This window comes from Arachis duranensis, chromosome 9 (genome assembly GCF_000817695.3).
Source record: "Arachis duranensis cultivar V14167 chromosome 9, aradu.V14167.gnm2.J7QH, whole genome shotgun sequence".
Classification (NCBI taxonomy): Eukaryota; Viridiplantae; Streptophyta; class Magnoliopsida; order Fabales; family Fabaceae; genus Arachis; species Arachis duranensis.
The window spans coordinates 2091929-2106528 of record NC_029780.3 but is presented as its reverse complement, the minus strand read 5'-3'; the positions used below and the strand labels follow the sequence as shown (position 1 = coordinate 2106528).

At 32.2% G+C, this 14600-nt stretch overlaps 2 protein-coding genes across 2 annotated transcripts; both read left to right on the top strand.

The window, feature by feature from the left end:
• Positions 1–395: 395 nt before the first annotated feature.
• Positions 396–3762, top strand: LOC107464097 (uncharacterized). The gene is made up of 6 exons (XM_016083006.3): positions 396–752; positions 878–1010; positions 1401–1504; positions 1815–1959; positions 2067–2207; positions 2860–3762. The coding sequence occupies exons 1-6, from the start codon at positions 670–672 to the stop codon at positions 3496–3498; spliced, it is 1245 nt and encodes a 414-aa protein (XP_015938492.1). The 5' UTR covers positions 396–669; the 3' UTR covers positions 3499–3762.
• Positions 3763–4398: 636 nt separating this feature from the next.
• On the top strand, positions 4399–8159 carry LOC107464088 (protein ROLLING AND ERECT LEAF 2). The gene is made up of 4 exons (XM_016082996.3): positions 4399–5760; positions 6005–6180; positions 6322–6545; positions 7116–8159. Exons 1-4 carry the CDS (start codon positions 4656–4658, stop codon positions 7921–7923), a joined length of 2313 nt encoding a protein of 770 aa, XP_015938482.1. The 5' UTR covers positions 4399–4655; the 3' UTR covers positions 7924–8159.
• Positions 8160–14600: the final 6441 nt, after the last annotated feature.

Sequence of the window (14600 nt, the reverse complement as noted above, 5' to 3'; positions counted from 1 at the left end):
TTTACTACTGATATAGATTATTGATAACTAGATGCGAATGTCAATATATACATCTATATATAAATATATAGTAAAGATTTGGTGGTCAATTTTTTTATTTATATATACTTTTTGTAGTTAGGAATGAAATTCGAATTCGAAAAGAGAATGTGTCATTTGAATTATAGTTCATACAGATTTTTTGCAGACAATTAGCATTTTTGTATAATTTATGGGTCATCTTCCTTTTTGGTCTCACAAATCCCTTCCCTCTTTGTCTGCAAAAAATATATAAAGGGCACAAACATTGCGGCACTAACATGAACCTACATCAATATTACTTTATTACAATTTACAATTAATATCATATTATTTTTTAAATTCTTCATTGACCAAAAGTCTCCCTTCTCTCTCTTTCTTTCTCTTTCTCTCTGTTCTATAACATTATTGCACTTCGCATTTTTTCAGTTTGCTAAATCATCAGTCATAGCTTCCTTGAAATTCCTTGTCTCTTATATTAGTTCATTCCAATAATCTTTTCATCTGAGAGAGAGAGAGATATCATTTCTTTTCTTTACTTTGAGGTATCCTTGAATTCTTATTCTTGGCTTAACCTCAAGTTCATTCTCAGTTTTTACAACCTATTTAACCACACATAAATTCCCCATTTTTTTTCCCTTCTTGTTGTAAATGCCATCAGCAACTACTACTTCAGATTCTGGGGGACAAAAAATGTTTCGCTGGTTCTTGAAACCAAGATTCTACTCAAAATGGTAACTATGTTACTCTGTTTCTGTTTCTGTTTCTGTTTCTGTTTCTGTGTCTTCTTTTTATTATTGGAACATTCATTTTGTTGTTTTTATAATTATAATTTTGTTTTGTTGATTATTATGGTTAGCTTGACGTACGTGAAGTTCTTAAGGACGAGGCTAGAGAGTGTACAAAAGAAGAGGAATGCGGTTCATAAGATTATGAAGAGTGACATTGCAGAGCTTCTCAGGAATGGACATTATTATGATGCTTATAAAAGGGTAATTTCGTCATTTCACTTTGTTGAAAATTTTCTTGCCTGAGAGTTAAGAGTACCATATGTTTCCATTCAAATGAAGTTTAATTCAAAGGTCATGAGTTTAAGAGATTGAATCATGTTGAAGCCATTTTTAAAAGGTGTTGAGTTGAATGATTAGTTAGTTTTTAAAGTCGAGTTAATTATGGTTGGCTGAAAACTCACCTATCGTTGTCTTCATATAAAATTGATAATTCAGAACCGTTAAATAATTTGATAAATTTGATTAAATTGTCAGCTAGTGGTTTTCAACTATCAATTTCAGAAAAACTGCACGTGAGTTTTCATCTTATCGTTGAGAGATTTTTTATGATGAAAAAGGTGAGTTGAAATGTTTGTTTGAACTTGATGGCAGGTTGAAGGGCTTGTATTGGAGCAAAATATGTTATTTTGTTATGAACTTGTTGCACAGTTCATTGGATGCATATCAGATCATGTTCAAGACTTAACTAAGCAGAGGTATGTTTCTTTTTCCTTGGGATTATTATGAGAAGCTTCCTTTTTCTTTTTTTCTTTACATTTATTGTGAATTGAATTTGATCTTTTAATTATGTTACAAGATATGTAGCAAATAAAAAATGCTATGTGTATACAGAATATAATGATATCATTTGATACATACAATCGACTTCATTTAGTGAAATAAGATTTTATTCTTGTTATTGGGTCTTTACAAGAAAATACAATTATTACAAAATATTTTGTAAGATTGAACATTTTTTTATTTAATAAAGGATTTTTATAATATTTTTTTAATCTTCTTAAACAGTATTTGCCCTGATGAATGCAAAGAAGCTGTTCCATCATTGATATATGCTGCAGCAAGAATTTCTGCTCTTCCAGAATTGCGTGACCTCAGAACATTGTTTACAGATAAATTTGGAAATTCTCTTGAACCTTATACAAGTAAAGAGGTAAGTATAGCACATAATTAAATCATATGTATCCTTGATTACTAATAACATAAGTTTCTTGAACATATACTTGTATCTGACACTTAATTTTAACTACTTTTCTACAGTTAATTGAGAAGTTGAAGAAAGATCCTCCTTCTAGAGAAATGAAGATTCAGTTATTGCATGAAATAGCACAAGAGTTCTCTATAGAGTGGGATAGCAAAGCTTTGGAGCAAAGGCTTTCGAGACAGCCATCATTGTATGAAGTAAGTCCTCACATTAACTTGTCTTACTATTCAATTTCCCAACAAAATTGATATATCACTAAACTAATGTATCTTTATATAAATGATGTCAAGATATTAACATTTTAAATGCCTCAATTTTATATATCAATCTGGACGGATATAATATAAATTTGAACTAATAATCAAAAGAAAGGGGTATGAAAATCGAGCCAATCACTGAATCAGTAGAATGAAAAATTTAAAGGTCTAAAAGTTCAATTGGAGTCGAATTCGATATGATAAAATAATGCTTTTATGTATAAAATATAATTTTAACAAAAATATTTTTTGTGTTTATTATTTTCAATTGATTAATCGCTAAAAATCGATCAATTTGATTGGTTTATTTTCATTCCTAATTGGTTTGTTGATAACGGATTTTTACACGAAATTAAACCATTCTAGTAATTGTTCTGATTAACTCATTTGAATAGGTCGATTCAATCTCATTCTCATAATTATGGTCAAAAGTTTACTAGCATATTTTAGTCTAAAAAAATAGAGGTTGTTTATGAACTATTTTTTTCCCTTTATATTAAAACATAAGATTTGTAGAATTGTATAAATGTAGAAAGCATAAAATTTGTTGAGGCTAAAAATTTGTATAATGAAATCATGCTTTATTTTGCAGGAGAGGCCTAAACCTGAAAAAACAGAGAAGCAAGTTGGTGTGGAAAAAGAAAACAAAAAAGAAACAGACTATAATGCATCATCACAAGAAGGAATCAAAGAATTCAATGATGAACAATGGAGGCAGCAAATCAGCAGTGACGACGACGACGATTCTAGCACCGATATGTCATCGGTTCACGGCCGAAAGCCGAGTTCTAGCTCCCTCGGAAGCATATCCGAGGATGACACAGAAATCATCAGTAACAAGAAACCTTATTGGCTTGTTCCTCCTCCTTACCTCAAACAAAAAACTAACAGAGGCGAAATCAATTCAAATTCAAAGAAGAAAACAAGGACAGATTCGGAACCAAACCATGAGGATCAAGCTCCAAGATCATCATCAAGGAGCAGAAACATGATGAAATCAAGAGCAACAGAGGATAACATTATTGGTTCTGATTCTTCCAAGAACAGAAGATCATATGTTAGAGGAACATCTCTTCCTCCTAGAGCAACAAACTCATCATCAGTTGAAGAAACATCAAGAGGGCATGGAAGATCAATTTCAATGGATTCTGAAGTGAAGAGTATTGTGCATCCTAATCTACCTGATTATGATGATTTGGCAGCACGTCTTAGAGCTCTCAGAAGAACATAAACAGAAAGAAACAGCTATAGAAGAGTATAGGTACAATAATTATACCTTAGTTATCTTATCCAAGATATATTATTTGTATTTATACAGGAATTTGAAATTTATTATTATTATTATTATTATTATTTATTTTATGTTGCATTGGTTGATTGTCATAGGATATATGCTACTCTATTATCTAAATCTAGGATTTAAATCTACATTCAATTGTAGACTTGTATTAGTCTTACATACTTACATTATAGGGTCAATGTTTATGTGTGTACATTAAGAATCTTAGTATTGGATTATGTTGAAGAAAATGCTTAGAAATCTTCTTAAATCTTAAGTTGATTGAATTGAACCCAAATTCTTTTAACTAATTAATTAAATTGACAACTACTTGTTAGTTTATGGAGTATACGTGTTGGTTAGTCAAAACAAGGTACGTGTTCGTTAGTTTTGATGGTCACAATATTTTCGTTCTTTTTTTTATAAATATTTTTACAATTATACTACGTGTATATCAAAATCAGCCACCAAAGTCAGTCATTAATATAAAATATATATTAGAATATAAATATATATTAAAAATATATTAGTAGTTAATTTTAGTATACAAATAATATTTTAGATATTTTTATGAGAGTTACTGATACTCTACATAAAAGTGAAAATAAAAAATCCAAGGCCTAAAATATAAACTCAATAAAAATTCATATTTATTTAGCAATATTTTTAGTGTCTTTCACAATATTTTTTTTAAACAAAATTGATTACACAATCAATCTTAGACTGGACGGCATTTATTTTGAATGAAAATTATAATAATGTGAAAACTAAGAACGTAAGAGGAGTTTGGTTGATATACGTCAGTTATACGAGTTTGTTAGTTATTGAAGAAAACAACACAAAACAAAACGCACTTTCTAGCACTCTCCGCTTCATTCCCCTGTCTTTACTCTCAAATCCTAGGTTGCACCAAAACGACACCGTTTCGTTGCCTTAACGCACAAGTCGTCGTTGATGTGCGCCACCTCTTTCACTCGGTCTTCACTTTAACACTTTTTCCTCCAAAAGCCAGATTCCTTCTTCAATAACAGCCACTCAATGTTCCATTCTCTTTACAAATTCCCACACTTTTCTTCACTAATCGCAAGAATTAGAATCAGAAGAAGAGGATGGGTTGCTCCCAATCCAAGATTGAGAACGAAGAAGCGGTGGCACGATGCAAGGAACGGAAACACTTCATGAAACTCGCCGTTTCCGCCAGGAACGCCTTCGCCGCCGCGCACTCCGCCTATGCCACGTCGCTCAAGGGCGCCGGCGCCGCACTCACTGATTTCGCACAGGGAGAGGTTGTTGATCCTCAATTTCCCCCTTCTGCTGCCGCAGCCGCCGCCGCGATTCCTGCTATTGCGGCGGTTAATGATATCAAGCCGCCACCTCCGCCGCCTAGCCTCGCAGAGCAGCCGCAGCCTCTCCAGCGTGCAACTACCATGCCGGAGAAGATGATCAAAGAGGAATCGAAGCGAGCAGGGTCGAAGAAGCAGGTTATCAAGGAGGAAGAAGGTGCGGATGGTGATGATGAGATTGAATTGGAGAATAATGAAGGGAATTTGAGAACGAGGAGGAGAAGAAGTAATCGAACAATTGAGGAGAAGAATCAGCATCATGATCGTAAGCATGATCATGATCATGATCATGGTCATGGTCATAGTCATGTTCATGCTTTGCAGCACACACATCAAACCGCAGCTATGGAGTATTTCTTTCCATCAGTGGAGAATGTGCCGGGAACAAGCTTGAAGGATTCAGAGGAAGTTTTAGGAGAAGAAGAACAAGAAGAGAATCATCATCATCATCGTCATCATAACAATAACAATAATAATCATAAAATGAGTAAGAAGGATGAGAGGATTCATAATCATAGGAAGGTGTTTGTTGAAGAGAAAGGACATGGAGAAATAGATGATGACGAGGATGTTGACGGCATTGATGATGATGAGCCTGTAGCTCCTTTACCGGACGAGGAAGCGGTAGTCTTGCCTCCTGCGCCAGAGGCTATGGCTATGGCCACGACATCATCATCGAAAGCATTGAAGAAGGTGAAGATTGTGCCTCCGGTGGAGGCGAAGAGGAACGGGAAGCAGGGAGTTAATATGATGCAGGTCTTTACTGAATTGGATGATCATTTTCTGAAGGCTTCAGAGAGTGCTCATGAAGTTTCCAAGATGCTCGAGGCCACTCGCCTCCATTATCACTCCAATTTTGCTGATAATAGAGGTAAAAGAGTGATTATGGCTTTTCTCTGCTTCAATTTTGTATTGTATTTGAGTAATTATGCTGATGATTACTTTAACAAATTAAATTTTTAAGTGCCTTTTGCTTTAAGTAACTGATATTTATGCTGCTGGTGATTGGTCACTATTGTGGTATGTGGTGATTACATAACATTAGTTCATAGGTTATGTAGTGATAGTGGTTACCAAACATGTTTTGAATTGTAATTATGCCTCGGTTTTTGCAGGACATATTGATCACGCCGCAAAGGTGATGCGAGTTATTACATGGAATCGGTCCTTTAGAGGAATACCGAATTTGGATGAAGGAAAAGATGATGTTGACTTAGAAGAACATGAAACTCATGCTACCGTCTTGGACAAATTGCTAGCATGGGAAAAGAAACTTTATGATGAAGTTAAGGTATGGGATTTTTATTTTTTATTGTTAGCTATTTATTGTAAGTTGTCACACAGTTTCTGCAAGAAGATTCACGTATGTATCAAATTATGCTGCAAATTTCTGTTTATCTTCTCTGAATTTCGCTGCGGAATATTTTGATAGGCCGGTGAACTAATGAAATATGAGTACCAAAAAAAGGTTGCCATGCTTAACAAGCTGAAAAATAGAGGTTCTAACTCTGAAGCATTAGAGAAAGCAAAAGCGGCCGTTAGTCATTTACATACAAGATACATTGTAGATATGCAAGCCTTGGATTCCACGGTCTTAGAGATTAGCCGGCTACGCGATCAGCAGTTGTACCCAAGACTTGTTCAGCTTGTTGATGGGTGAGTTATAATAATTAGGGTTCAAAATTACAAATAGATAATCTTGTGGCTATGTGGAAGTGTTTTGAAATTTAGTTCAGCCATGTAATATGACTATGTTATGGTTGCTTATCACATCAGACATTTCTTGATGAATCACTTTGTGCTACCGAAGCTTTAAAATTACAAAGAAAATGATAAGCTTTACTTTCTGCAGATCAACAGTAAATTTGTCCTTACTTGGTCCCGAATTTCTTAAATATTACAATTTCCTGTAACTGTCCCTTTTTTTTGGTCCTTTACTTAGGTATTATTCTTTTTCTAAAGTTGGCTTGTGTATTGTGGCAGGAGGATTTGAACTTTGAAAATGAACCTTATAAAACTGATGGCAGTTTATTCCTGTCACTAATGCTTTTTGAACTTTGAAAATGAATCTTAGAAAATTGTCCCTGTCATATTTGTATTGTTTTATTTTAGGAAGTGCATCTTTCTTAAGTAAAAGTGCTATAGCTCAAATCTGTGTCTTCACAAACTGATGAACTCAGTCAAAAACTCTGCTGATATTGATGGTTTTGTTTTGTTGAACTGCAGGATGGCCACCATGTGGGGAATCATGCAATTCCACCATGAGAATCAATCGAGTATTGTGACAGCATTGAGATTGCTGGACATTTCCCAGTCTCCTACTGAAACAAGCGAACAACATTATGAGCGTACACAGCAGCTATGTGCTGTTGTGCAACAGTGGCAGGCACACTTTGAGAAGCTAATGATTCACCAAAGGGAATACATAAAGGCTCTAAACAGTTGGTTAAAACAAAATCTTATCCCAATTGAGAGCAATCTGAAGGAGAAGGTTTCTTCGCCGCAAAGAGCTAGAAAACCCCCAATACATAGTCTTCTCATAGCATGGCAAGATCATCTAGAGAAACTTCCTGATGAGGATGCTAGGACGGCCATAACCAACTTCGCTGCCGTGATAGAAACTATCTGTCAGCATCAAGAAGAGGAGCTAGCTTTGAAGAGGAAATGTGAGGAGACACGTAAGGAGCTTATGCGCAAAAAACGGCAATTCGAAGACTGGTATCGCAAATATATGGAAAAGAAAATACCGGAGGACTTTGATCCGGAGAGGACAGAAGCTAATAATCCTGATGAGACTATTATAAACCGGAAGTTTCTGGTTGATCAAGTAGAGAAGAGATTGGAGGATGAGGAAGAAGCTTATGCAAGGCAGTGCCTACAGGTTAGGCAGAAATCATTGGGAAGTCTCAAAAATCGGTTGCCAGAGCTTTTCAGGGCCATGTCGAATTTTTCGCACGAATGTGCTAAAATGTATAGTGAATTACGGTCCATAACCCAAAACCAAGGTTTAGGCCAGAGGTCATCTGAGAATTAGTTTGTGTTGAAGAATAGTTTTTGGGGGAATGGTAAATTATACTTAAATTGGTTGTATCATACATATACATAATGGATACTACACTAATACACTTGTTCTTGATCAGGGAGTTGACACAGTGATATAGAAATACCAAGATTAAATTATCATGTAATTGCACAGTTTACAAATTTAATGGATTGATGTGCATTCTATAGTGTGAAAATCTCAATTTTTTATCTACAGTTATTTCCTAACACCTCTGTTCAATCTGTGTCAAGATTTTGCAGTGATCTCACATTTTTCAGTTTCCTGAGATAGATAAAAGGGGATTTGAATCTGATGAATCTGATGCCTTTTCGAAATCAATATCACTCAGTAATTTTCCTGCTTTGAATTGATGAGTGCTTCAACTATAGAGAGCTGTGTCTGCATCAATTGAAGCTTATAAAAGTTTTCACTATCTGTTAACTTCTTCACAACCATAGCCTTATAAAACTTTTCAACTATAATCAGTGACATTGATAACAACTAGTTATACTATGATCTTTGCCATTTTCTCTACATGGAGATTTCAAACTGAGCAACAGAAGAATCTTCTCTTTCTATCTTTCATTTCATTGTTCAATTTCATCCCCATAGGCTTTGGGGGATAAGCTTTTGCTAATCTCTTTGCTGCATTTGACACACAAGAAAACAAACTTAATACTTCTGCTCAAATTTTTAAGCTCACTATCAGATGAAAATGAAGATGATGTTCATCATTATTTATCTATTTCATAGAAAAGGTCATTGATGTTCTCTCCGGTCTTAACAGATGTTTCAATGTAGAACACTCCACTCTCATGAGCAAATTTCTCCGCTTCCTGCATTAATTTTGATTCATTTAAGGAAGTTACAGAAAATGGAAACAAAAACAGTATGATGTCGTCAAGATCGTGATTTAGATCCTCTAAAGTGAGTAAGCGATACCTTGGCTTCAACCTCTCTATTTGGCTCCAAATCTGATTTGTTTGCAACCAATGCCATTACCAGCTTATGGCTTCCTACAGACAATGTTAAAGTTTTATTATAGTGAGACTGAGACAAGCATAAGCATTTGAATCTGAACTTGGTTTTGTTAATAAAAACAGAACAACGGGAAACAACAAAGTGGGGAAGTTTTCAAAGGGAACAACAAATCAAGTTGAGTAAATATTATAAATTTGAATAGTGAATGATTTATAAGTGGCTGGTTATGAATTGAAGTTAAAGTTTCTTGCAACACAAGCATGAGTTTCAACAATGAGTTCTTGGGGTTAAAAAAGAACAATGAGGTTATTGTAGTAATTGTCATTTCCAGTATTCAAGGCATTACCATGTACTTGCAATTCTTCAACCCATTTTTTGGCTTTAATAAATGTATCCTGGGATTAAAAACAAAAAACCAGTAAGATATCGGAAAAGTTTTCATGAATTTTAATAAGAAAATAAGACTAGAAATGTTGAATTCTTGCACGGTAGTATATATATATATAGGAGCCAAACTATGATATCTTTCTTGTCGTGCTTTATCCCATATGTCAAATTTCACTGTAGCTTCAGATAATGATAATAGTTATGTGGGAACATGCCATCTTTAGGTAAAGATAAGTATGGAGAGACTATACTATTTAAGTTATAGTTTGTTGGCAATGCTATAATTGGTTCCTATTTTAGAAGATGTTGAGTCTACAGCAGAATTTTGATTTTTAATAAATACAAAGTAATAAAATTGAACACTATCACAATAATACATTTGCTATATATTTTGTAAAGAGGAAAAAAAATAATATGAAAGATTTTTTTCTTACTAACTCTATAAGATGATGTGAATAAGGATATTGTTATTGTTATTCAATTACAATTCTAGAGACGTATATATATAGTATCTCTATGCTATAATTTCAATGAATAAGAATAAAATTCTCCGACAAATACTCCTTACTAAATATTTTGAGTTGTCTCCTATTAAAACTTATTTATTTTACTTCATAAAATTACTCTTATCCTTCTTTTATTCTCACAATTCTCTACTTTGGTCACAATTTGAAATCTACTCAAATTTTGGACGATCAAAGTATGGTATTCATATCTCCATGCCTAACATAGAATAACATTGAGCAATTTCAAATAGTGAACTTGCTTTCTGACACTACTTTAGTCAGTATGTCTACGAAATTTTCATCGGTGTGTACTCTTACAACAGAAATGTTGCCTTTTTCTATAACATCACACACGAAGTAATATCTTACATCAATATGTTTGGTACGAGTATGATGAACCTGATTTTTAGCCAAATGAATTACACTTTGATTATTACAACTCAAATTCACGCAATCTTGCTGAAACTCCAAATCATCTAAAAGACTCCTTTCGATCGCTAACTAACTGGAATACTTTGTATTTTATATACATAACTAGTCGTAAAATATCTTCTGTTTAGATCACCAGTATAATTAAAATCAACAAAATCGCTGATTTGACATGATTTTTCACTAAAGTATAAACCTATGTCAATGGTACTCTTTAAATATTTTAATATCTACTTGACTATTTTCTAGTGCGTCTTTTCCGAATTTACCATGAACATGCTAATAATAATGACTACTTGTAAAATATTTGAGTGTATACACACTATAGTATATATTAGATTACCGATTGCACTAACATAATTAATTAATTTATTCCAAAGTTCCAAATATATATGAAAAATAGCAAACCTGGTTATCAAAGAATAGGCCTTTTACAAATCTTGCTTAACTGGTCTTGATTCGAGTTATAACTCATTAGTTATATATACATGTTTCTATTTGAAATTTTTGAGATTCGAGAAATTTGATTATTAAAATAATATAATATGCTTCAATAAGGGTTGGATTAGTGAAATTTTTAGTGGATAAAATGTTACTCCACAAAGATTCCTCTGGTATGAAATGTACTACTTACAAATAAACATGTATTTTTTATTGTTTTCGGAAAAACCTTTATTGGCATAGTTTCTTTTTGTTATAAAATGACTTTTAATTATTATGACACTTATGTAAATAGCAGATTATAATAAAAATTATAATTTAATAATAATTAAATCTTATTTTATAATTTTATCAATATTTTCTCAATTTGTTTACGCAACATCTCGTATATATGACCACAAAGGTTGCCGTTGAAACTTTTGTAGCTTATAAATCCATATATATGACCCTAATCATTAACCCAGTTTCTTAGAACAAAATAACAAAAATATAAGTAACATTACATCACCACATGTAGAATCATAAGCAAAAGACCAAATTTAAATAAAAACTCAAATCAGTTCTTGTTGGAGTTAATATAATTCTAACCATTACGGCCTAATATGTGCTAGGAAATCAATGGTCTAAGTGTACAATATGTACAATAGATTGAATCTTTGGCTCAATATGAATAAAATGAACATCACTTATACTATCTAGGTATCGGAGATAATAAACATCCCAAAAGTTTAAGCTGATTTTGGAATTCACATCGAACTCTTAACCTTTCAGATCTAGAACTCTGATACCATGTCATGAAACTACTCATCCCAAAAACTTTAGCAGATAGAAAAAAGTAACACTAATGGTTATATCTCTAATACTGAATCGAACATCTCTAAACCCTCATTGTACACATTGTACAAATATTCTATTAACTCTCTATATTTTCTCAAAAAATAAAGATATTTAATTTAAAAGATATAAAAATAAATTAAATAAAATTTAGACAACAACTCATAAACCCTATAAAATTGACCTTCAGTTTATCACTTCTATTGAATTCCGCATCCTAATTTCTACAAGAGCATTTATTGTAAGTATTTCCGCATATGTAACAGAAAAACTCTCCACACCTACATATCATGGATGGGCACCCATCACTTCTCTCAATGTAGAAGTTGCAATTAGGGCACCTCTGCCAACTCTCTTTCTTCGCCAAACCCATCAGCATAACATCCTCCTTCTCCATCCTATCTTTGTTACGACTCTGAAACTCCTTGCACCTGATTCCATGGTGCCAAGCAACCTTGCATTCTGCACAAAACATTCTATCACAATGAGGACACTTAAATTTTCTGGCCAATTTTCTGCCATTGTGGTCACCGTCATCAATCATGAGCGCAGAACAGTCCTTAAAGGGGCAATAGAATTTGTCAGCCTCAGGTATCCCGGCTTCGCACAATAATTTTCCCCACAGATCGAGAACCTTCTTTGGAAGAATATTGCGGCAATCCTCCACATTCAAATAACGGTCCATGCAAATTGGACAATGAATTTTAACGCGATGAACCTGTGAGGAAACGTGCTTTACCATGCAAGTTGTACAGAATGAGTGGTTGCAACTGATTGTGGTAAAAGATTCTTTTTTTGTTTTGGTCTCGGTGCAGATTTTGCAAAAGAATGGTTCACTATTGGTGTTGGTGTTGATGGAATCGACATTCTCCGTTTTGGCGATCTTTCTTCGTTTTCTAACGGGATTAGTGTTTTGGGATTTAGGGTTTTTGTTTAAACTAGAGACCTTAGTCATTGTGTGGATCCAATTGCTTCTTTCACTTATTTTTCTATGAAGATTAAATAAGTGGGGTTTAGCGCTTTTATAATTGGTAAATCGTTATTTTTAATGAGATTTGAAAATTATTTACAAAGATTTGAATTTAATTTATAAATTAATTTATTTTTTCTTTACTTAGTTAGGACTAACAATAATTAAGGAAGGATCTACACATATAAGTTTAAATTTTATTTAAATTTTTAATCATATCTTTTTTATAGGTTGAAAATCTCCTTTAAGTCTTAATTCTAATTTTATCTGTATTTTTAAAGTTTATCGTACTTATAACAAATCAATATTTTTAATTAAATACAATGTTTAATCATTTTATATTTTATAAACTTACTAATAAAATAAAATATATAAAATTAAGTTTATATTATAATTAAAGCAATAAAATCATGATAAAATCCATGTTGAAATTATAAAAATGAGAAAATGTATAATAATTTTTAACTACATGTTATAATATATATTGATAATGAGGATAGATCGGATAAGATTAGGGTTGAACTCGTACCTGACTCTTCAACCTGACCTACAAGATTTCGAGTCTAATTGTCAATTTTTTTTTTACGAATTAGGTCAGATTAAATGTCCGCAATAAAGTGGTATTACCAGCCTTATGCTTAGTATGTTTAAATTATTAGTTAAAATTAAATTTAATGATTATATATCATTAAAAAATTTTGTATCGGATATTTTTGTCTTCAAAAAAATTTTATTACATTGAGATTCCTAAACTTTACAAAAATAAAACATATAGGTTCTTGCGTTATATTTTTAAAAATTTATTTGTCCAAATAAAAACAACAGACCTAACTAAAATAGAAACTTATATGTCTTACTTTTATAAAATTTAAAATTTCAATATAATAAATTTTTAATGAGATTTAAAAACATCCGATATAAAATTTTTAGAGACTTATTTAAGTATGTACTCTAAATTAAATTTAAATTTGTTTTTCTTTTGCCCTTTTATTTTTCTTCTTTTTCTTTAGGGTTAAATTAAGAGTTTTTTATTTTATTTTATTAAGATAAGAGATTTGTTACCTATACTCCTTCCTTTTTCTGATAATAAAATGCGTATAGTAAAAATAAAAATGTATTTTTTAAAAAGAAAAAGTATACACTGTAAAAGTGTATTTACTATTTAAAAATGGTATAAATATTTTTTTTTATATCTTCATATACTTAAATCAAATCAATCTAAAGTCATTTGAGAAGTTTTAAAAGTAATTTTTTTGAACTTTTGATCTATGACAAGTAGTAGTATTAATATTTAGTACAATATTAGGGGTATTAGGGGTGAGTACGGGTCGGTTTGGTTCGAATTTATGATAAAATTAGAACCGAACCAATCAAAATGTAATTGGTTCGGTTTAGTTTGGATTTGCGATTTTTTGTACATAGATCTGAACCAAACCAAACCGATTAAAAACGGATTGGTTCGGTTCGGGTAATTGGGTACCCGAAAACTTTGAAATTCATAAAAAAAAAAAAACCAAATTTTTATCTTCAAAATTCAACAAGTACAATGAACATGTAACATCAATAGAAATAATCTAGACATGTTAAACACCAAATACATTAAAAATTAAACTCATTAAAATCCAAACATATTAATAGTGAATAATCATTGTCTAATAAAAAAATCATATATATTTTTAATTTTTTTATTTAATTAATATATGATCGGGTTTGCGGGTTGATTCGGGTTCTACACCCCCTAGAATCGATACCCGAATCAATTACTAACAAAGACCATCGGTTTGGTTCGCATTGGACTCGATTACCCATTAGTTTCAGAACCAATTTTATTGGTTCGGTTTAAATTCGGACGGATAATCGAGTACCCGCTAGCCGTGCTCACCGTACCCCTAAAAAATATACACGGTAAAGTGTATTTACTATTTAAAAATGGTATAAATATTTTCTTTATATCTTCATAAACTTAAATCAAATCAATCTAAAGTTATTTGGGAAGCTTTAAAAAGTAATTTTTTTGAACTTTTGATTTATGACGAGTAATAGTATTAATATCTGGTACAATTTTCAAAACCAAATTATACCTTTCTGAAAAACTATGGAAAAGTATAGGTGAACAATAA